Genomic DNA, 25801 nt, shown 5'->3' with positions numbered 1-25801 from the left:
TAAGAAGAATGTATGACAGACAGAAAAGAATGTATTATATGCACGATTCAAATAAAGTGAATTTGACATAGTACTACTCAGCAGCCACATTCAACAGTACAGTACATGGTAACAACAGATTGTATTATTTTAGCTCATGCTCACTTTTCTTAGCTTTCTGTGGCTTGCTATTAGCTAGTAAAATAAAAGAAGAAAAAATAATAATGTGCTTATTGTGTTAACGAGTTTGTTAACTCTACTCACACCTCAGGCACATACAGGGAGTCACCCCTTTATATGGGAACTCATAGAAGTACTCTGAAATTCACATTTTCAACTTTATTTTTGTGAAAATTTTCAAAATTTTTTTTATTGTCATGTAGAAAATCAAGGTCAATGAAGTTACCGTATTTGGTTCCTTTCCTGTATGTGACAAAAAAAAAAAAAAAAAAAATCCAAGAACTATATACACTATAAACAAAAAGTTAAGGATATTTTTTAATTTTTGAGCGACTTTTTTCAGTTGGGATTCTTGCACAGCGCTTTTTACTTTTTTTGTGTGTGAATTGAAACACATTTTTTTAATGACCAGACATAGTTTAATTTACAAATGGCAAAAATGACAAAAAAAAAAAGACCAGAAAAAAAAAAAGAAATATCCTCAACTTTTTGTTTGTAGTGTACAGAAAAAATAATGGTATGGTGTTTTAGAACATGACTTTTAGAACATTTCAACATCATAAGTGCTGATCCAGACCCCTGTCCACATCCACATTATCCCTTTGAACATTATTCCTTACATTAGTACCATTACTTCATGGTACCTAACAAAGCAGGTACACTCACTGTTCATGCAGAGGTGGACCTTACAGACCTTGGAGACCACATTGAACCTGAGATTGTTGCCTCACTGTCCTCACTGGAACTGTTGCTGTCACTGTCTTATAATGTATGGAAATGACCAAAAATAATCACTTGCCCGATAAAGGTTTAATGTTGTTTAAGAATAGTTTGAGTTTTTCTTAACTTCTGTTCCTTAAACAATTGCGGCCACACAAACCTATACATTTTAGAAACTGTAACTAAGTATATGTACTTCAGTATTAATTTAAGGTACTTGCAGTTTACTTGAGTATTTCTGCTTTATCCATCTTACTCCTCTTCTTGTACATCCTCGTCTGCTACTTTTTCTTGGGCTGCACTTGTCTGACAGTTTTAGTCATGCTACTAACACTTTTGTGATAAACTGAAGGATTAAATGTTCCTTTATGGGTTGAGAAAATTCGTCCACTTCTTAAGCTAAATAAACTCTTTAAAAACCCTCCTGGATTAGTGGAAAATGCTTTCTCACAGAGCTGAAACAGAGCTGTTTTTCTCAGCTCACAGGACAGCGAGGCGGCAAACACATAACGATCTAATCGAATATGATGCATTGCTGCAGATGAAACTACCAAGAGTGTATAGAATGAGTTCCACCATAAGCCATAAAGACCCACTGCTACTGTTGTGACACTTCCAAAATATTTTTTCCTCTATATTTAACCTGTCTTAAGTGATTTATCAACATTTGGGCGAAGTCAAAGGAAGGTTAACATCTAGTCAAAAAAAAAAAAAAAAAAAGTATTAATCTAAACCAAACTTATATTTTTGGCTAGGGTAATTGCTTATATTTTCAGGAAAATGTATTTTGAAATGAGAAAAAAATTTTTAGTTTTATAAGTTTTATAAGTGTGAATGTTTGGAAAGTGACAAAGATTTGTGCCGTCATTCTGGGTTCATTTTATAAACTCCCATAAATAAATTAAATTTGTTCTAAATACATTGATATTTGACTATTATATTATTGTCATATTCTAAACACAGTGTTTAAAATTAATAAATGCATAAATCTATGTAAAATACATTTGATTATAATGTTAATATTATTTGTATGTTGTGAATATTGTAAATAAATGTATATGATATTGATAATTGAAATAGAAAATGTTTAATTTGATATTTATTTTTGTTGTCCATCTGTGACGCTGCCATTTGTCAAAACTCTTGCGATTTAGGTATGATAAAATATTTTTTTCCTCTAACCAATTATTAAGTTGTAAAATAGAGGGTTTAAGGTATACACTGAATACATTTTAGGATAAAAATGTCAAAGGAACTTCAATTTTGAGAACTTTGTAATTTTTGCAAAAAATAGGTGTTAATTTTTTTGTCCATCTGTGACACAGTAATTTTCATATTTTTCATTTGAAATATTTGAAACTAAACTTTGCCCTTTGAGTATGTTTAAGATAACATTTAGACCTTTCCAATTATGTGAAATATTTGTCTTAGACTTGTCTGGTTCAAAAGTTATGAATCAAAACGTAGTGGGCTGTCCATCCATGACGACCTTGACCTCGCCCAATTATTATAACATTATCCTCTGCATTTAGTGGTTTTTCAGTGTAAATCCAATATTTTCCAGCATTTAATTCAATGATCATATAGATGTTCGTTGAAGCTCAGATTAAAGTTGAGGGTAATTATATTAGAAACAGAAAAAAACTTAAGAAAAAGTGACTTTTTCAGCAAATATATCAATAACTGAACATAAAACCAAATGTCTCCATTGACTGTCATTGATCCAACTCCATGGGTTTTACTGGTGAATCAATGTTGTAGAAGATGATGGTGTTTCCACGGTAACTACAGAGCCTCTGAAAGTCCAAATGGGTCATATCTGATGATCATGAAAAGATGACAAACCATATTTTATACCAGTTATTTACACGTATTGATAGGATTAGTGGATCAGAAATTATTAAACCATTTAGATCAATAGATGGTTTTGGTCGCCAGTGGAGGTTTGGGTCTTTGTGGGTTAAACATGTACATCTGTAAAGTACTGCAGTAATTTGAGTCCAGGAACATCATATATAGCAGGGGTGTCAAACATACAGCCTGTGGGCCAAAACTAGCCCGCCAAAGGGTCCAATCAGACCCATGGGATAAATTTGTGAAATGCAAAAATTACACTGAAGATATTAACAGTCAGTGGTGTAAAAATTATGTTAGTTCAGGTTCCACATACAGACCAATGTGATCGAAAGTGGGTCAAAGTAAAATGCTATCATAATAACCTAAAAATAATGACAACTACCAAATTTTCTTTCTGTTTTACCTTAAAAAAAAAAAGAAATGCATGAAAATCTGTACATTTACAAACTAGCCTTTCACAAAAATTTGAATAACCTGAACAAATATGAACATGAAATGTTTTAAGAGACACAAGTACAATTTTACAAGTATTCTGCCTGTTACTAAATGTTTTGTGTCTTTGTAGATCCACTGCGATCTGTAAGTTGTAATGTACATGTGTAAATGATAATCTGAGGCATAGTATAGTTAAAATTGCACTTATTTTTCTAAAGACATTTCATGATGTTCCTGTTAGTAACATTTTTTATAGGATAGTTTGTAGATGTAAACATTTTCATTATGTAATTTTAAGTTTTTCCACTCTAAACCAGGGGTGTCAAACTCATTTTAGTTTGGGGCCACATCCTCCCAATATGATCTGAAGTGGGCCGGACCAGTAAAACAATAACATAATATATAAATAAATAATGTCGGTGGCATGGTGGTGCAGTGGATAGCACTCGTGCCTCACAGCAAGAAGGTTCTGGGTTCGATTCCAACACCAGTCGACAGGGGGTGGGACCTTTCTGTGTGGAGTTTGCATGTTCTCCCCATGTCTGCGTGGGTTCTCTCCGGGTACTCCGGCTTCCTCCCACCATCCAAACATATGCACTGATAAGTTAATTGGTTACGTTAAGTCTAAATTGCCCATAGGTGTGAATGTGAGAGTGATTGTTTGTCTCTATATGTTCAGCCCTGCGATGAACTGGTGACTTGTCCAGGGTGTACCCCGCCTTCGCCCCTATGTAGCTGGGATAGGCTCCAAGCGACCCCCATGACCCTAGTGAGGATAAAGCGGGTTCAGAAAATGAATGAATAAATAATGTCAACATCAAGCTTTTCTCTTTTAGCGTGAAATAAGTAAAATTACATGATAAAAATGTCTACATCTACAAACTATCCTTTAAAAATATGTGAATAACATGAATTGCAAAAAAAAAAAAAAAAAAAAAGAAAATTAACAGTATTGACAGTATTATGCCTTAGTTTATCATTTACACATGTGCATTACACCTGAACTTACAGATCACAGTGGGTCTACAAAGACAAAAAACATTTAGCAAAAGGCAGAATATTGGTAAAATTGCACTGATTTATTACCTCCGCCAAGGAGGTTATGTTTTTGCCGGCGCTGGTTTGTCTGTCTGTCTGTCCGTGTGCAAGATAACTCAAAAAGTTAAGGACGGATTTGGATGAAAATTTCAGGAAATGTTGATACTGGTACAAGGAACAAATGATTACATTCTGGTGGTGATCAGGGGGCACTGATCTGCCTTGGCGGAGGTCTGTGCTCTCTGAGTGCTTTTCTAGTTTTAAGATACTTCAGGTTGTTCATATATATTCAGGTTATTCACATTTTTTGTAAAACGACAGTTATAAATATAAACATTTTCATGTAATTTAACTTTTTTTTTTATACTAAAACAAAGAAAAAATTTGGAGTTGTCATTATTTATAGGTTATTATGATAGTATTTAACTGGTCTGACCCTCTTGAGATCATATTAGTGTGAAAGTGGAACCTGAACTACGATGACTGTTAATATCATCAGGGTCATTTTTTTCATTTTACAAATTCATCCCATGGGCCAGATTGGACCCTTTGGTGAGCCACGGGTCGTATGTTTGACACCTGTGCTCTAAGTCATAGAGACAACTTTGGAGTTGACATTATTTCTAGGTTATTATCTTATTATTTTACTGGTGCGGCCCACTTGAGATCATATTGGGCTGAATGTGAAACATGACTTAAAATCTGTTTGACAGTGATCTACAGGAACAGCTTTACTACACAGTGACTACCAACACATTTTCCTATACTTGTGTGTTTTTACATAAGTAAGACTCTGCATGCTACACCAGTACTTGTAGAATATTTTCACACCACCTCTCTATATATAGTGGATCTGAGTGTTCCTTCCACCTGTGGTACTGTCTGAATTTGCTGCGATTTGCTGCTGCACTGTCTTGAATATGAAATAGTAAACTAAGTACTACACAATGTCAGTCTGCCAACTCATGTGCAATTGATTACAATATAAATGTAAATTATGGGTTGCCTTGATAGTCACTATCTAGAGTCTGACCTTGTTACTCCCAAAAAAGGAAACATCAAGCTCAGCACAGCACGGAGTGTGGAGCGACAGTTATAGCTCTAGCACCTATGGCAGCAGGCTGTGCACAGGTGACGGCAGCAGTATAGTGACTGTGGTGGTCATTGTGTGGCTGTCGGCAAGACTCAAAGTAAAAGACAAGTTAAAAGTGTGCAATACACTAGCATGTTAAGAACCGGTACATTGAAAAGGTTCTATATATGTGAGAGGTGTGTATGTGGAGATAGGAGGTTCTGATTAATGCATGACATAGCGGCTAAACTTTCCTTATCCCGTAAAGACCCAAACATCCACCATCCACCAAAATTGTCTACTGTTGTAAAACAATTAATACCTGTTGATCCACTAAACCTATCAATACATGTAAATAACATAGGTGTGATTGGCAAAGGACAAAAAAGCAGGAAAATAAACGGCGCACCTACGTCCAACACATCAGATAACCTTCAGCAACAATTGCAGACTCTGCGGTGGAGCTGACAAATGAAGGGACTACTTGCAGAGTGACATGAAGACACGAATCAGAGGCACCGGTGAGCGGTCATTATCTAACCCGTGCCCACCCCCCCTACACACACACACACACACACAAAGCAGATTTGCATGATTCACGAGACCCTCATTTTCAGGTCGGAAAAGCTGGACTTTCAGATTTATCCAGAAGAATCACACCACTGAAATGTTATATAATATTAAACAAGTGTTCAGAGAATGCAAACTTCCGCCAGGCACCCCGAACAGTGTGGATGTGTGGATCGACTATTTCTTTTTAAATGAAACAGTTTCAAGGTTGTTCCATACAGCAGAAAAATTGCGGTCAAACACGATAATACATTTTTACAGGTTTTAAATTTTTATAGTTATAGTTTGATTGAATTAAAAGATTTGAACTATAGGTCTTCAGTACAGGGGGTCTGTAGTTTGTTTTTCTTTCTTTCTTTCCTTCTTTCTGTCTTTCTTTCTTTCTTTTATTTATTTATTTATTTTTAGAATTTTAATTGTAAGAAAAGTTGAAGCTCGGTCCCAGTCATGTGTATGTCAAATTATATTAAATTCCAATCAATATTTCTTGAGTTATAATGAAAAATGTGTCATAAATGGGATTTTCAATGTTAAATTGAAATGTCCACAGAGTCCACATTCCACAGTGGATGTGGACAATTTTGCGCCAGATACAAGATATTGTTATAAGCTACAGGTGTATCAAATTGGAGGCTAATCGGAGTCATTTTGAATTTTTTTATGAATTTTCGAAAACTGCTCAATGATGAGAGAAAGGAAATTTTGAGATTTTGTGACCTTGCTGTGACCTTGAACTTTAGTCTACTTGGCCCAAAATGTAATGGGTTTGTCCCAGGGCCTAGGCCTATCTGTGGGTAAAATTTGGTAAAGGTGGTTGTGATAGTTTTCCCGTAAAGTTGCTAACAAACAAAAAATCAAACAAACATGCAAACAAACAAACAAAGCAAAGTGATCACAGTACCTCCTGGTGGAGGTAATAAATAATAATATAATAGTGTATTTTTTCATGGTATATGGCAGATATGACCCATTTGAACATTCAGAGGCTCCATAGTGAACGTGGAAACACCATCATCTTCTACAACATTGATTCACCAGTAAAACCCATGGAGTTTGATTAATGACAGTGGATGAAGACACTGGTTTATGTTCAGTTATTGATATATTTTGATAAAAAAAAACTCACCTTTTCTTCAGATTTCAATTCGATTTTTGATAAGATAACCCTCAACTTTAATCTGAGCTTTAATGCACATCTACATGATCAGTGAATTAAACATAGGAAAATACATGATTTAAACTGAAAAAATTCAAAATACAGAGGATAATTTTAGAATAAATGGTAATAAATCATTTAAAAAGATTAAATAGAGATATAAAATCATTTGGGGACTGCCACAAAAGTAGTAGTGGGTCTTTATGGGTTAATAGGGTAGAGTAGGTATCAAGTCTACAAGAAGCAAACAAAAAACTTGTATCATTGTCATACTATAAATCCGAGGTTCCCAAACTTTTAAGGGACCTTAAAAGAGACATTTGCTGTCTCTGTGGGAATCAAATGCACAAAAATACCAAATGAACTGCATTCACATCTGCGGTTTTTACTTTTACTTCACCATTGCTGCCTAATTAACCTAAGAAATGAGTCAGGGCAGGGATGTCAGAATGTCCCTCACAGCTAAGACTGAGTAATGTTACCTGACCTGCATCACATTAGTCAACAACAAAATCAGCGGGTTTCCTTTTTCATCATGGCAAAACATTGCCCTATCCAGCAAAAGCACATTCAGGCTTTTCTTCTGCCTTTTCAAATAATTTGGGTAAAGCTAGCGTTTAACAGTTTATTGTAATTTTCTTTCCTCCTGTGTGTGATCAGGAGTTTGTAATCACAGAAGTTACAATCAGTGTTACCTCAGCTACAAATTGATAGTTTTCAGACTCAAGTATGGAAAAGAGAGAGATCCTTGAACACACAAAATCTGAACAGAGAGTAGCAGAAAAAAACTCCTCTTCTGTTTTAATTAGAAAAATGATCTGATACAATATAGCTTTGTTTTGCATTTAACTCCAATCCGATAAAGACTGTTCTACTACCCATTTGGAGTGCCAGAGTGTGGGAAAGACAGCTATAAAAACACCACCATCTGCCTGTGGGTCATAGATAGGTTTACACTGTTGTGCGTTCACATTATGATGTTCCACACTTTCCATAAAACAACAGAGAGGTTTCTTTCTTTTGGTGGAGCAGCTGGTGTCAGACCCCACAGTGACTGTTGAGGTGCTACCAAACCAATGATGTGACTGGTTATATTCCCCTTCACCCAGCACTTCTGCACTTTGTGTGGCTGCAAATACCGCACATAGACAAAAATTCATCCACTTATGCTGTTCATGCAAAAAAGATGAGCCACTTCTCATGAATAAATGGTTTGTTGGAATGTTTAAAGTGGGGTCAAATGAGATACTTAATATATATTCAGTGGAGCAGGTCCAGTTAAAGCTAGTTGGTTTACTTCTTGGTTTGTTTGATGTATGGACTTAACCCATAAAGACCCAAACATCTACCATCTACCCAAACCATCTACTGATATAAACTGTTTAATACCTGTTGATTCACTAATCCTATCAATGCATGTAAATAATTGGTACAAAATGCAGTCAGAGGCTCTATAGTGAACGTGGAAACATCGTCATTTTCTACAACATTGATTCACCAGTAAAACCCATGGAGTTGGATCAATGCCAGTGGATGGAGACACTTGGTTTTTATGCTCAGTTATTATCTTTGCTGATAAAGTCCCTTTTCTTCAGTTTTCTCTGTTTCTGATATAACCCACAACTTTACTCTGAGCTTCAATGAACATCTATATGATCATTGAATTAAATGTTGGAAAATACTGGATTTACACTGAAAAACCACAAAATGCAGAGGATAATGTTATAATAACTGGGCGCGGTCAAGGGCGTCACGGATGGACAGCCCACTACTTTTTGATTCATAACTTTTGAACGAGACATGTTTGAGACAAATATTACACCTAATTGGAAAGGTCTAAATGCCATCTTAAACATACTCAAAAGGCAAAATTTAGTTTCAAACTGGAGCCTTTATTGGTCCTTCTGAACAACCAAAACAAAGAGTTTTCAAATATCAGTTTCCATGTATGAGTTTCAAATTTGCATCATATTTGATACATTGGGTCTCAATGCTCAAGTATTATTTTTGAACAAACAAAAACATCATATAACACAAACATGTCTAACAAATTGGTAATTCCTTTTCAAAATTGGCAAAGTTTTGCCTCCTTCCTAATTAATGTCAATCTTGTAGTGTCACTGGAAAGGCCTCTGGTGAATGAATTCCTCCCCCCTGGTGGATTATCTGTGTATTGCATGTATCTAATTGTATACATCAGGTTTTTCAAGAAAAAAATATCACACTGATCATGTAGAGAGCTTCAAAACTCATGTATCAAATATGATACGTTAGGCGTTATAGGGTTAAATATAGGACAATACCAGATTTTCACTGAAAAACACAAAATACTGAAGATAATATTACAATAAATGGTGATAAATCACTTAAGGAAGGTTAAATAAAGAGTAACAATCATTTGGGAACTGCCATAAAAGTAACACTGGGTCCTTATGGGGTAAACTAACATAAAAGCTCAAAGCCCCATAATAAGCTAAGCACTGAAGTCAATGATAAACCAGCAGTTCCCGTGTTCTCTTAATGTTTTTACCATGTAAGAGTGATAGCTTTAAAGAAAACAGCTTCATTGTCCACCAAGGTAAAAGTTGACCAAAAAACATTTAGTTGTTGATCTTGAACACACAATTCAGCTTCTGTGCTTTTACTCAGACTGCTTCTCCAAAGTGGAGACTGACTGACATCTCCTGCAGGTAATACACTGATTATGGATAAGTACCTCATACCACTCCACTTAAAGTAAAACCCAAACCAACCCCTTGAAATAGTGCTGTAAATCTCACAGACATTTTGTCAGCCTGTAGAGGAAAAGTTTCAGGATAGCACTACTGACCCACTTCACTTTGGCCTGCAGGAAGTTGTAACAAGATGGCCAGACTTAAAATTATTTGCCTGTCTCCTTCTCAGCTCTGCAAGCTCTCCACTCTCTCAGTGCCCTCTTCCTTTCTCTGCTAACAGATTATTAAGTCCTAGTCACAGCGTTCTTGTGCAGCACACCCAGGGCTTAGTGGACCCATGCATGACTAAACCCAAATTTATGGCCGAAGCTCCTGACTCCTACCTTGAAGCTGCTTGGTGAAGCAGTAGACATCAAAAAGCTCATCGGGGGACCTATTGCCGTAGTTACGGACTCCAGGTGAGTCTTCGCGATCACCATAGCAACCAGGCCGAGGAGCTTGGATGGGGTACCTGGAGAGAAAGGGACAGAAACAGAGACAGTGAGAGATTAATTCAACATGGTCATGAAAAAGGCAGCAAAAGACAATCTTTTTTAAAAGACAATCTTTTTTTTTTTTTTGCAAGGGATGAGTCTGTGTTCATGTGTATACAAAAAAAGAGAAAACTGAAGTGCACCTTTATCATCTTCTGCCCCAGAATACAATGAACTTAAGCGCATCCTCTTTCCTTGAATATATAACTACATTTACCACAGAATAAAAACAAATGAACACAAAATCTTTCCCTGAAACTGCTTTTCAGCATTAGCAGTATTAAAATATCACAACAACCTCAGGACAGTAATTGGAAAGCATTTTAACAGTTACAGTATGTTGTTTCTTTTAATTATCCTGCCCTCTGCATGGGTTTCACATGATAATTATCCACCTGTTTTACTTTTAACAGTTGCTAAAAGTGTTTAATTCTGTGGCATTAGATGAAGACCACTTACTGTAAGGCTTTAGACAGAAAAAAAGAGCAGCAAAGAAGGGAGCGAAGTCAAGGAGAGGTTAGAGGAATCAGGAATTCCTTCAGTGGCTTGGCGTGCTGGTGGGGCTGAGAAAACAGCGATCTATATTCAGGCTCCGACTGAGCAATTATTTCACAAGAACATTGATTTCAGCAGCACCGGGGCACAGGCAAAGAGGCTGATTAAAAGATTACGCTGGGCATACGGGAGCTTATGAAGTACTAGGAAACGACACACACACAATCAGACATACATGTGGAGGACACGCAGACACACACAACTGCACACACAAGAAAAAGCTGAAGTACTTCAAGCAACCATCAGAGATAACCAAGTCTTGTAGTCGCTCTGCCCTTTCTCTTTTTTCCTGTTTCTGCCTGGTGGCTGATGAGGCGATGACTGATGTCTGTATTTTTCCAGAGTATTAATTGGACACTTTCCTCCTGGCTGATGTGCAGTCAAAGCCTCCTGGATCTGGACCAATTAGATATCTCCCATGTGAAAACAACAGGAGCGCAGAGCAGAAGGAGAGGAAGAAATAGGAAGGGAAGCTGTGCCGCGGGAAGGCTGAGAGAAATTGTCAGGAAGAAAACAGCCAATCTGTTTGGCTACCGACGCAATAATAATTTGAAATTAAAATGTTGATATGGAGAACAGTGTTTGAGAGACAAGCTCTGACTGGTAATGTTAAGTGTGGCTTAATGGAAAGTGGCACGCTGAAGTGCAAGTGGCAACCTGACAGACAGCTCAGAGGGGCAGATGGATGTTACCGGCATTTCCAGTGTGCAAACAAGCAATTAGGTCCAATTATGTCTCTATCTTTATAGAAACCTCCACAAGATCAAAATAAGTTACTGTACCAAGTTTTCAGACATATTCCTAATGGCAGCGAGCATTTATTTTTCATATCATCTGGCTTGAAACAAATATGTGACAGCCATTTTAAATCAGACCTTACATGCACAAGCTGTCAGCGAACCCAGCTCGGCACTGCTAGTTACTGCTCAGACCAGGACATTTGGAATGAACTGTCAAGTTTACGACATTAGGATTGATAGATGAGTTTCTGGTTCAACCCTGTGTTTGGTGTCCTGTGTAGCCATGTAGCAAAAATCAGAAGAATAATTTGACAGTACTTTAACCCTTTCATGCATGAATTATGAGAACCTTAATGGGTCAAAACGCAGTCATGTCCCATCAGAGAGCGAACTTTAATTGATTTCCTTTCCAACATTTATTTCAATATAAAGTAGCTCCTTGTTTTGGATAATCCCTTATGGTTCAACTAAAGCAAAAACGAATTTAAAAGGAAAATGTGGGTCAAATTGTCTCTAAATGTCACTTCAGAGAGATTTTGAATACCGTTTTTTGACCCTAATCGAGTTATTTTTCCTGAGTGTTTTTATTCCTCTTTAGGCATGAAAAAAACAATGCGATCGAAACATTTTTTATGAACCTATTTTTTCGTTGGAGTTGCAAAAATATTCACTCAGCTGGACATCATGCATTTAATTTTTGCAGCCAAGAAACATGTATTTAATAATAAATAAAAAATTTTAATGCTGCTAATCTGAGGTTTTGTCACATTTTAACATACTCTAATATAGTTATTACTCACTTTATGGAGATAATAAGCAAAAAAACCCAAAACTTTTTGTTTAAGAAAATGGTTAATTACAGTCTATTAACAATAACAAGCAATTGATTTACACTCAAACATGTTACTGCAGATCAGGTTTATCAAGAACAGCAAAGTTACAGTAATGGTATGAATTATAATGTATGGGATGATGCACTAGTGTCCACTGTGTTGGCTGATATGGAACTAAAACAATAAAATCCATGAATATACAAGAGAACAGCTGTAGAGTAACTGTCCACTGTAGTGACCACTATGCATGAAAGGGTTAATAAGGACAGGCATGAACGTCTATTTAAATAATTAAAAAGTAGTTACCGGAAAGATGAATTTCACAGTTTGCTAATGCTATGTTGATTGGACTGGGCACTTTTATTCACAACAACAATATAGTATTTGTTGCCATGACAACATTTATGAGGCTGTTGATGATAAAATAATTATTAATTGTTGCTGTTTATCTCATCTTTATGCTGCTTTGCTGAAATTTCACCCTTGAATATGACCTTTATAACAACACACCAGCTGAGTCAAATTCAACACAATCAAAGATGCTGGGTTGTAAAACTTAAATAAGCAAAGTAGCAGTAAAAATGTAGCGATCCCATGAGTCATTCCAACAACAACAAACCTAAAGTTTGGCTTTTTAACCTCCCAGTGCTCATTTATGCAAAGTTTAAAGCCTCACCGCACAGTCTGGTCGGACAGCCATCCAGCATCGCAGTTGTCGTAGCCGTCAGCGAAGGTAGCCTGCAGCTGGCCCGGGGATGCAATGACTGCTGAATTCTCCACACATACCCTTTTGGCGTCGGCGAAGGACAGAGCATAGCGGTCGTGAGGAGCCCGGTAATGAAATACCACACCTGGAATAAAGAGGTAGAAGGATGTGACGACAAATGATTTTATGAACTGCAGCCTCTGGGTCACAGATATACTTATTTATGAACTGTCACCTTGAACCATTAAAACAGGAGCGTGTACAGTACATGCACACAGACACATAACACAACGCCCTCTAGACATTATCATCATGTGCTGACATTGTTCCATCTGTGCGGGAGGGACAACGGCACCATTCAGGTTCAGCAACCTCAGTACGGAGTTCATTTGCATCAGACAGTTGGCCGCTTATCATCAGAGAAAAGAGATGTTGCCCTTGGATACAGTGTATGACAAACAGTGGTGATGTTTATTTTACTGCTTTAACAGTACACGCTCAGTGTTACCCAGCTACACTCTGCAGCCTCGCACGCATGATGGAAAGACAAACAGGCATTCAAGGAGATATTGTGGTATTAAATTCCAGGACAGAGAGTTTGGAAGCAAGGCAGGAATACATAAATAAAGGAATTTCAGAGGTTAAAAATTGGAAGCAGAATAAAAAGTAGGACCAATGGCCCTGTATCTCACCGGCATGTTCTATCAATAATCAATAACAACTTCAATTTGCGAGGTTGTCAGGTTCTGCGCGCTATGTTCGAGTCCTGTGGTTTTGCTGCAGGAGGATCAATCTCCCAATAGAAGTGGGTGGTACTTTCACTGGAGGAGAACTCAACTAATTATGACTTCCTGTCCATATATGACTTCCTATCGGTGCTCAGTAGTAACACATTGATATCTGTAACCATTTCCATGTTATAAGCCATTAAATATGGACCAGTATAAGTAAAGGCATTTTTTTAAATGTCAAAATGTGTCAGACAATTTTAAAAAAATCCAAATTTGTCAAAACTGTGAACACCCTTTGTAGACATCATCCCAAATAAGTTACACAAAAAATTTTGAAATTACCTGACCAGCAGTTTTGGAGGAGATGACTGTTGAAATGTAGACATTGATGACCTGGAAATGGGTTCTTTGGACAGCCCCACTACTTTCTGAACTTAAGGTGGCTCTTTTATTTCCTGTCTTTCATTATTGGACACACTGATTAATCCAGGTGTGTCTGCTACTTTGTGTGTGACTGCTGTGGTCAGACACACCTGGATTAATTAGTGTGTCCAATATGAAAAACAGGAAATAAAGGGAGCTACCTTAAATTCAGGAAGTAGTGGGGCTGTGCATAGAGCCAATTCACCCTTTAATGTAGTGTTTCTTAACCTTGGGGTCGGGACCCCACCATGAGGTCGCCTGAATTCAAATGGGGTCGCCTGAAATTTCTAGTAATTGCTAAAAAAAACAAAAAAAAACAAAAAAAACTTACTAATAACAAATATATGGTGAGCTGAAGAGAGACAATATCAATACATAAAAGACATGACAAACTCTGAAGCTGAAACTGAAGCACTGTGGTACTGTTTATCTGTCAAATGTTCACTGTGGTCGGTTTCAGATGCGGCAGCTCTTTCATAATTCACAGTTTGAGTTACTGTTTGTTCAGTATTAATTTGCAGCCTTGTAAATACAAGCTCGACTGTACATATCCTGACCAAGGAAAACAAAATTCTCACTTTGTGCAGTAATCTCCACCTGGCTTTTCTGCCTCCGTCCATAATAATATACATTACAGGGTGGGGAAGCAAAATTTACAATATTTTGAGGCAGGGATTGAAAGACAGTGTATGACCAATTAGTTTATTGAAAGTCATGAGAATTTATTTGCCACAAGAAATTTACATAATAGAAAATGTTTTTATTCTATGTGTCCTCCTTCTTTCTCAATAACTGCCTTCACACGCTTCCTGAAACTTGCGCAAGTGTTCCTCAAATATTCGGGTGACAACTTCTCCCATTCTTCTTTAATAGTATCTTCCAGACTTTCTCGTAATAGTTTTGCTCATAGTCATTCTCTTCTTTCCATTATAAACAGTCTTTATGGACACTCCAACTATTTTTGAAATCTCCTTTGGTGTGACGAGTGCATTCAGCAAATCACACACTCTTTGACGTTTGCTTTCCTGATTACTCATATGGGCAAAAGTTTCTGCAAAGGTATGGATAATAGTGTTCGGTATGATTATGACATCAATATATGTTTGGTTTCAAAACAATTGACATAGTGCCTGCTGAGAAAAAACAACTAAATGTTCATTGTAAATTTTGCTTCCCCACCCTGTATATAGACTGAATGTCATCTAAAATTAACAGTTATTTGCAACATAGTAAAGCAAACCATTACATGATCAAAAACAAATTCATTTTAGCAAAAAAATATCTCTGTTTTGAATGCCTGGGGTTGCCAGAAATTTGTGATGTTAAAATGGGGTCACGAGCCAAAAAAGGTTGGGAACCACTGCTTTAATGTCACTCAAGGTCAAAGGTCATGAACCCAAATGAAAGTCCTTATATGACTTCCTATCAGCGCTCAATAGTAACCATATTGATATCTGTAACCATTTTCATGCTATAAACCATCAAAATATGGCTCATTATAAGTGAAGGCTAATTACCTCCGCCAAGGAGGTTATGTTTTTGCCAGGTTTGTTTGTCTGTTTGTTTGTTTGTTGTTTGTTTGTCTGTCCATTAGTGTGCAACATAACTCAAAAAGTTATGGACAGATTTGGATGAAATTTTCAGGGTTGTTGGAAATGGGATAAGGAAGAAATGATTACATTTTGGTGGTGATCGGGGGTGGGGGGGCCCACGGGGGTGGGGGGGCCACTGATCGTTAGTGTGCACATAACTCAAAAAGTTATGGACAGATTTGGATGAAATTTTCAGGGTTTGTTGGAAGTGGGATAAGGAAGAAATGATTAAATTTTGGTGGTGATCAGGGGTGGGGGGGCCCACGGGGGGGGCCACTGATCAGCCTTGGTGGAGGTCTGCGCTCTCCGAGTGCTTCTAGTTTTTAATATTTCAACAATTCATCAAAAAATTCTACATCAAAATTACTCAAAACTGTGACCAAACTTTGTAGACAGTGTCCTAAGGAAGCTACATCTAAAATTGAAATTAATCTGACCAGTAGTTTTGTCGCCAGAAGATGTTTGAAAAAATTGCTAACAAAGACGATGATGACCAAGATGATGCCAGACACGGCGCCTTCACAAAAACTCAATGAGCTAAAATGGAGTATGGAACCAAGTGTGGCACAATTCCCTGAGCTGTATAAGGAGCATATATTCCACTTAAATGGGAAAGGAATAGCTTCAGAAGGGTCCGTCTAACAATCCCTCACCTCCCACCTCTGCCTGCCATTCACTGAATGCTGCTCCCCTGAGGAGCATCCAGCGACATGAAAGCCAGTGGGTGTCTGGCTACTAACATGCCTCCTTTATCTTCTCTGGCTTTGTCTGGGAGAGTGACAGAGATTCCTGTGAGATGGAAGCCTGTGTGGCAATTGAAGCATTAGCACTGCGGGCTACGGGTACCGAAAGCAGAAAGGCCATGTGTCACACACGGGACGCAGCTCCCTTAATCCCAGCCGTCCGTCCAGCCATTCTGGCATTTCTGATCTTATTTTCCATAGAATTGTGGAGCAGGTTTTTTTCTGTCTTTTGTTTTGTAATCTTCTTTCACCTAATTCTGTGTCTCCATCTTTTCCCTTCTGAGGCTGTGGGATCTAGTGCAAACACAGATACTAGCAGCCTGGCCAATACCATTCACCGTGAGACAAATGGGTTTTCTCAGCATGGGAACCCAGTCTATTCCACAGGAGGGTTGAGTGCCCAATACCTCATTGCTTATTTTTACCCTCTGCATCTTCACATGGTCTCCCCACACTCTCTAGGGAGAGGACGAGGAAGGCGCCATTTTATGACTGCATGTTGCCCTCATTGTACCGTTGTTGAAGAGTCTGTATCCTTTGGATCGTTCGTCAGTAACAGGAGGTCGTACACTACCACCTTGTGGAGCTGCTTATGTTACAGTAAAACAGCAGGTCTTTTCAGATGAATCTGTGTCTGTCCCCAGCAGGTTTAAAACACATATCTCAAGAACAGTTTGGCAGGAATGGTGCAAATTTGGCACCAATGTTCTACTCGACACAAGAATGAACTGAAGAGACTTCAGTGGCCAAAGGTCGAGGTTACTGTGGCTTATTTATCCATTCTTATGATCACAATATCTCAGCAACCCCCTGAAGGATTTTTTTTTTTCTAATTTGTATTCACTTAGGCTCAATCCCATTTCCCCCCGTAGCCCTCCCCCTTACCCCTCCCCCCTTGGCCTTGCACTTGGCACTACCCTTTGAAATGGAGCTGCAATGGTTAGGGGTTGAAACATTCGCTTATGAAATGGGACAACTCTTCGCGACCTGTTATGTCATCAGCAGTCCATCGATGCTGCTATTAACAGATGCGACAACTTTGTTTCCAAAGTATTCACCATGCCATCAGCAGCTGTAACCATCTCTGTTGCACGGGCTTTGGTCATCTTTTTGCGACTATCAAATATAAACCACGAAATGCGATCTATACATGGTCGATCAAATGAATGAAGTTGTTTACCGAAGAAAATGTGTACATTTGTGTGTTTTCTTCATCACACTGCTGCACTTTTTACTGTGTTTACCTCTATCTTGCCAATGATTTAAACAGAATTACTGGAAATTTCTCTTATCTCTCCGTTCGTAGTGTGGTTCTGACAAACCTCGGTTTCAAGGGCTATACAGTCCTCCGCCTTAGCCCTTATCCTCAGACTCATCGAGAATCGGTACAACACTACCCCTTCAGGTGTATGCACAAACAGAGGGGTAAGGGTAAAGGGGAGGGTAAAGGGGTGAATTGGCGTCAGTCTTAGACTCAAGGATTTGCTTTTGGTGGCCAAAGCTTAAAGGTCGAGACTGTAATGACCTCACACACACATGATTGGCCATAACTGCCAGACATTAAAAGAACTACCATTAACATAATAAGAGAATAGTGGAAGCATCTGATTAAACTATGAAACCTACTATGAACCTACTATAAAAAATAATACAATATTAAACAGTAAAAACATTGACTACATACTGTAATCTGTGGCACTGGGATGGAAGAGAAACATGTACCAGCCGAGTATAAATATGGTTTTAGTTACGGTTACAGTTAACATAAGTCACCATAACAGCTTTACTAAAAGGACTATTGCTCTGCAATTACTAAGGTATTCGTAATTTCATATTTTACTGTGATTTAAGACACAAAAGGGGTTTCTGCAGATGGTAAGCTGTGCATGTAAATGTTACTTTGTCCAAGGAACTCTAACGTCTGGCCTAAGGAAAGACCTTGAAATAAATTTTGTTTTTGTCTTTTTCTCTTCGTTTTTGTCTTGCATTCATGTCGGTTAATGTTCCTCCCAAGTGAACTTCCTTCTTAGTCTTACTTTAAGCTGACTACAGAACTACATGTGCGCAGTGCGTGGAAAAAATGTGTCCTTTCTATGGAAAAAGCCAATTGCTTTATCTGTACCTTCTCTAATAAGTGTTAATATACATTCAGCATTACGAGTCACGCTATACATGCAATGAAAAGTAAGCAACGTTGATGGACTCAAAGTATACAACATAGAATCTTGTGCATCAATATAAAGCATGAGCAATAAGGCATTGGAGCTGCACTGTGTTGAACCCAAATGAAAAATACGTGTGAAGAAAGTTGACCTGGGAGACTCACAGCGATCCAGCTACAGTAATACAACGGCACGGAGCGTTGATATAAGTCTGCCACATCACAGAGGTCACAGCGGCAATTACAATACCTTTTCACCCTGTCCAGCGCTGACATACAAACTACCATCCACTCACCAGTTAATAGTATGCAGCCATATTTCAGCGCAGACAACAGCTGACACACGCAATCAATGGCACCGTATTCTAATTGGTGAGACACGGCCAACTGACCAGTCAATACATGCCAAGAAAAAGAAGGAATATGGAGAGAAAACAGGGATTGAGTAAGACAGAGGCAGCAGGGGAGAAATTACGAAAAGTGATGTCAAAAGAGGGAGGACAACTTATCGAGGCGCAGGCACACACAAACGAGTTTATGAGGAGAGCCATGCGGATTAATATGATATTGATATAGCTTAGCAGTATCAATACCTGTTAATTAATACATTATGCACTCAGTAGAATTAGTGTGAGGATGGCTACGGTCTGCCATGTAGCGTGACTGCCAATTAAGACTAAGCCCTGGAGATGGCTACTTCTCGCCGCCAACATAATTGGTTTCCCTCTGAAGAAGTGCTTTTCATACCATGTTAATCGATTGGCCGAGAAATGGGGGACACAGGGTCTCCCAAGCATAGTGACAGGGGTCTAGCTTACTAAATGTAAAGTGTTCTTATAGAGGAAAAAAATGTGTGCATTGGTTTCTTTGATAAACTTAGAATACAAAGACATCCTAGTCCAGGGGTCTCAAACTCATTTTCTTTCAGGGGCCACATTCGGCCAGATTTGATCTCAAGTGGGCCGAACCAGTAAAATAATAGCATAATAACCTATAGCTCAGACCTGGGGGGTCACATGCGGCCTGACAGCTGACTCTAACTGGCCCACATGAGGTCATTGGCAAATTATATGTCAATGCAAATATATATCTTCATAAGAGACGTAACCAATACAACGCAACTGCTTTTATTTTGAAGGATCTGCTAATTTACCATCTTTTTCACACATACTTTCTGTACTCACATAAGGCTTATGCACTGATTGGTTTGTTGGTCAGTTTCAGCCCATGAAGATGTCAGCTAACAGCAAAAAAAGAACAATTGATTCCAAATGCAGAGTTTTTAACAAGACATGGACTTGAAAGTATTTCTTTACTGAAGTCAGAGGTAAAGAAAAAGAAAAGGAACTGTGATATGCAAACAAACAAAGCTGGATGCTTTTATAGTTTTTCATCTAAAGTTAATGTGGAGCTGGTTTTGCACATTTTCAAAAGTCTTTTTGCGAATATTCATTAAATAGTTGTATTCTGTGCTCCACATTTTCATTTTATTATTGTATTGTTGCATTTACTGTTTTTGTATAATAGTAAAGTATATATATAGATATAGATATATATTAAGGAGAGCTGTAAGTATATTGATCCGGCCCTTAACAACTGTCAAAGTTTCCCATGTGGCCCCATAGGAAACTTAATCGCCCACCCCTGCTACAGATAATGACAACTCCAAATTTTTGTCTTTGTTTTAGTTGCAAAAAACCCCCCATTAAATTATGAAAATACTTACTTTTATAAACTATCCAAACAAAAAAGATGTGAATAACCTGAAAAAACTTAAATTTCTTAAGAAAAATAAGTGTGATTTTGACAATATTATGCCTCAACTTATCATTTATACATGTGCATTATGGATCAGATCTACAAAGACACTAAACACAGAAACTTGTTAAAATTGCGCCTAATTTCCTTTAGACATTTCAGGTTCTTCATATTTGTTCAGGTTATTCACATTTTATTGTTACAGGATAGTTTGTAAATGTATTTTCATAATTTAATGTTATTTTTTGCTCTAAAATAAAGACAAAAAATTGAAGTTGTCATTATTTATAGGCATAGTGTAATATTTTTTTTCACATCAAACCGAGAAGAAAATATGGAGTCATTATTTTTTGTAGGTTATTATTCTGTTATTTTACTGGAGATCCTATTGGTCTGTATTTGGAAACTAAAATGCGTTCGCAAGCCTTGACTGTGGAATTTTTGCACTTTGCAAATTCATCCCACGGGCCGGATTGGAACCTTCGGCGGGCTACATTTGGCCCCCGGGCCGTATGTTTGAGACCCCTGTCCTAGTCTATACTGACATTTACACACATGCATGACTGAGCACAAATACATAGCAGTAGCGAGGCCCTACATATTCACACATACACATATTCACATCTGAGCCATTAAAGAAGAGGCTATCTATGTTCCTTTGAATGAGAGAATGCAGCCATTGTAGTGTGCAGTATCTGGAAAGAAAGCTGATGGGCTTTTAGCATTTCACCATTGCTGATATTAGCAATGCAAGCGCGGGTTTGTGGCAAGCGACAACATCGTGTACAGTGGCTGAAGCATTGTGTAAGTCCCTGTAGTCATTATGATAATGGCGTATTATTAAAAATAGTGAGTGACCTGGAAAGAATGTGATGCTCTGCAGCTAAAATACTCTGACACAGTAATTATGGTTATACTACAGCGAACTAGCTCCAGGTAAGTAGCAAATATGGGTGTCCTGGATACAGATATTTCAGTAAATGGCTTTTTGACAGTGTCATACACCGCTGGGTTCCTGCCTTATTGCTTTCATTAGGACTTCAGTACACGAACGGCACCTGAGTGGCCGAGGTCAATAATGTTTAATGTGTTCTTGAGCTCTCACCTTTTGTCCGTAATCATACATTTTACACGGACAGTAAACAACCCTGGCTGTAATGGCAGTATTAGCCTGACGTGGTGAATAGGGTCATTATTATTCATAGTGGCAGACCTTGAGGGCGATGGGGGAGCTGCACACATGCAAGAGAGGAGAGTTTAGATGCTACAGCAATTTGGTGTACAGGTAAAACACATGACGGCTAAACAGGGTTAATGACTTTGGACATCACCAACGTGTTATTCGTTGTGGTGATTGTATCATGGGGTTTGTGAGCAGATAATAACTGAATCACAGGAGTAATCCATATCAAGAGGTACTTGCAGAGTCTTGGTTTCTTTCTTTTTCTCTGTATTTCAATAGTGTTCAAGTAGATTGGCTGAATGGTGTACTTCAAGTTAATGACACAGGTTAAACTCTTGGGTCATTTTCTCCTCAAAGTAGGTGTAGCTTTTGTTCTGTAGATCAGTGTTGAGAACTGTTTGAAATCCCACTTGTAATGATTAACCTTTTCATGCATGAATTATGAGAATGTTAATCAAGATTTTTTTCTTTATTCCTCTTTAGGCATTGAAAAAACAAAGAGAATTTTTTTTTTTTTTTAATGAAGTTATTTTTCATGGAGTTGCAAAAATGTGCGTTTAATTTTTAAAGCAACGAAACGTGTATTTACTGATATACTGTGTGAAAGCTAAGAAATAAAAACATGAAATGCTGCTAATTTGATGTTTTCCACACATTTTAACATACACTAAAAACAAAAAAGTTATGGATATTTAAAAATTTTGGGGCTGTTTTTTTCAGTTGGGATTTTTGCACAACGCTTTTTACTTTTTGTGTGTGTGAATTGAATTGAAACATTTTTTTATTGACTAGACAGTTTTATTTACAAATGGCAAAAATGACAAAAAAAAAGACAAAAAAAAAAGATATATCCTTAACTTTTTGTTTGTAGTGAACTCCAATACTAGTCACTTCATGGAGATAATATGCCAAAAAAAAAACCAAACTTTTGTTGTTAATTACAGTCTAATAACAATAACAAGGAATGGATTTACACTCAAATATGTTAGATTTGGTTTATCAACGAACAGCCAAGTTACAGTAATGTTATCAGTTGCAGTGTATTGTGTATTGTGTTGGCTGATATGAAACTAAAACAACAAAATCCATGAATATGCAAGAGAACAGCAGTAGAATAACTGTCCACTGTAGTGACCACTATGCATGAAAGGGTTAATATTGACGGGACACGCATTTTTAGATAATACAATAATCCTGATTTCTTTATTGCAACAATTTTGCAAGGTAGCAAATAGGAAAGAACCAGAGAGATAGTTTGAATTCTACACTTGTAAAGGCTGTAAGGAACTGTGTAAGGGCTGGATTGTTGATGGTGTATTTATGGTGTAGGCATTAAAGCCACTGAACGACTAAATGCCCTGTGGGATGCAAGGAAATGTACCAGCTCACAGAAGCTCTAACTACCAAGCTAGCACATATCTCATATAATATGTTAGGGATGAGCTGAACACACATAAAAAAAAAAAAAAATTGGCTCAGAATTTTTTAGTTCACATAAATATGTAAATGTTCTTGAAAAACACGTTACATTATAGCATACAGAAATATTTATTCAAATCCTTTAGAGCTGCTGCAAGAGAGCTGCACTGTCTTCCTTGCCTGTTTTTAACCCATAAAGACCCGGTGTTACTTTAGTGGCAGCTCCCAAATTAATTATTCTCTATTTTTTTTAACCTTTCTTAAGTAATTTATCACCATTAATTCTAATATTATGCTCTGTATTTTGCATTTTAAGTGAAAATCTGGTATTTTCTTGTATTTAATTTACTGATGATATAGATGTTCATTAAAACTCAGATTAAAGTTGAGGGTTAATATATCCAAAATAGACCAAACTAAAGAAAAGCATATTTTTTTCTGCAGAATATATCATTAATTGAACATAAACCCAGTGCATCCAGTCGCTGTCATTGATCCAACTCAATGGGTTTTACTGGTGAATCAATATTATAGAAGATGACGGTGTTTCCACGGTAACTACAGAGCCTCTGAACGTCCAAATGGGTCATATCTTATGACCATGAAAAGATGACAAACTGTATTTTACATCAATTATTTATATGTATTGATAGGATTAGTGGATCAACAGGTATTAAACATTTTAGATCAGTAGATGATTTTGGTCACCAGTGGCTGTTTGGGTCTTAATGGGTTAAATCTGTTCTTAAAACCCACCTGTTCTCCTTGGCCTTTTAGCACTCGTGCAATGTTGACATTTTGTTTCTGTTTTTATATTTTAACTTGTATTATTTATCTGTTTTTATTTGATTTTAATGTTGTTGTTAATGCTTTTATTAATTTTTATTGTGCTTTTAGTCTTCTGTACAGCACTTTGGTCCACTGGGGTTGTTTTAAAGTGCTTTATAAATAAAGTTGGATTAGAGTCTGCATTTTCTGTATTTTGCTGCTACAAACACTGCATTTTCCCCACAGTGGGATCAGTAAAGTCATATCTTATCATTAAGTTGTATAATAAGCATCATTAATCACAAGATGATCAAACTTTTAGGTCAGGGGTGTCAAAGTCATTTTAATTCAGGGGCCACAATCAGCTAAATTTGATCTGAAGTGGGCTGAGCCAGTAAAATAATAACATAATAATATAATAATATATAAATAATGTCAACTCCAAAATTTTCTCTATGTTTTAGAGTGGAAAAAAAGTAAAATTAAACAATGAAAATGTTTACATCTACAAACTATCCTTTCAAACAATGTGAATAACAGGAAGAAACTGAAACAATAAGTGTAATTTTAACAAAATTCTGCTTCAGTTTATCATTTCCACATGTTCATTATAACATACAGAACACAGCAGGTCTACAAATACACAAAATATTTAATATCAGGCAGAATATTGTTAACATTGTACTTACTTCTCTTAAAACATTTCAGGTTGTTCATATTTGTTCAGGTTATTCAGATTTTTTGTGAAATTATACTTTGTTTTAGTGTAAATACATAAAAATATTTACATTTACTAAGAGAAAAAATTTTGGAGTTGTGAGTATTTATAGATTATTATAGTAGTATTTTACTGGTCTGACCCACTTGAGATTGAATTGGTCTGAATTGGGAACCTGAACTAAAAGATTGGTAATATCTTAGTGTAATTTTTGCATTTCACAACTTCATCCCCAGGGCCGGACTGGACCCTTTGGCGGGGCCCGGATTTGGCCCCCGGGCCGCATGTTTGACACCTGTGTTTTAGGTTATTGGTAGCATGAATTTTCTTCCACCACAACAGCTGAAATTTTACAACTGTGTTTACAGAGTACTTACCCTTTGACCTCCAAAGGCACTGTGTCCTGTTCGTCATTGATTCCCACTACAACCTCACAGCGGTACAGTCCAGAGTCACTGAACGTAGCCCCCTCAGAGCGAGAGTGGCATTGTAGCGGTCTCATTGTAACCAGGCAACGTTACACCGACCTTGAAAGCTTTCTTCACCTAATGAGAAGGATAAATGGAAAATTACAACTAATGAAGAAAGGGTGTAATGTAAAAATCAGGGAAAAGAATCAATAGTGTAAAGACATGACCCACAGTGGTTTTGCTAAACATTTTCAGGGGTTGTGTCTGTATTTATTCTACCTTCAACTACATTGTCTTTGGCCACCAGGGGACTGTTCCTTCTGCAGACCATCTGAGCCTCTCTGGCCCCAAACCTTGGTCCACTTGATCCTGGTGGGCTCGTGGGAGGAACCAGCACTGGGGCGGAGAGTGAAGAGGCAGGGCAGGAGAAACCGTTTTAGAGAGCTCTTCCGTAATGGTCTGATGGGTCACCTTCCGCATATTCACCACAGTGTCTGCGTTGGTGATGCCTGTGGTGAGAAGACGAGAGGAGAATCCATTTCTATGTGTAATGAAATCACAGGAAACATTAATAACACAACAATATTTTCACGCACTTATTACCAACACCAGGTTACGTTTTTTTCGGGGTTTTGTCTGTTAGCAAGATAACTCAAAATGTGGACGGATTTGAATGAAATTTTCAGAAATGTTGATATGGCACAAGAACAAATGATTAAATTCTTGGTGGTGATTGGGGGGGGCTGCGTCTCCGAGTGCTTTCTAGTTTATGATATGTCATTGAATTATCATTAATAAATGATAAATATTTTCTAGTACATATGTACAAATTGCTGTTCTACTTGT

The 25801-nt window shown here is 37.4% G+C and overlaps 1 protein-coding gene across 1 annotated transcript in view; it reads right to left on the bottom strand.

Moving 5' to 3' along the window:
• The window catches only part of LOC115417579 (mucin-17-like), a 42173-nt gene extending 17126 nt beyond the window's left edge, over positions 1–25047 (bottom strand). Inside the window, exons 1-6 of the mRNA XM_030131599.1 lie at positions 24923–25047; positions 21671–21689; positions 16870–16996; positions 16536–16631; positions 13020–13194; positions 10066–10193 (exon numbers count right to left, since the gene is read on the bottom strand). Of these exons, the coding sequence (XP_029987459.1) occupies positions 10066–10193; positions 13020–13194; positions 16536–16631; positions 16870–16996; positions 21671–21689; positions 24923–25047 (670 nt within the window). The remainder of the gene's footprint in view (positions 1–10065; positions 10194–13019; positions 13195–16535; positions 16632–16869; positions 16997–21670; positions 21690–24922) is intronic.
• Between the last annotated feature and the right edge of the window lie 754 nt (positions 25048–25801).

Source organism: Sphaeramia orbicularis, chromosome 4 (genome assembly GCF_902148855.1).
Source record: "Sphaeramia orbicularis chromosome 4, fSphaOr1.1, whole genome shotgun sequence".
NCBI classification, from domain to species: Eukaryota; Metazoa; Chordata; class Actinopteri; order Kurtiformes; family Apogonidae; genus Sphaeramia; species Sphaeramia orbicularis.
This window is presented reverse-complemented; position numbering and strand designations above follow the sequence as displayed.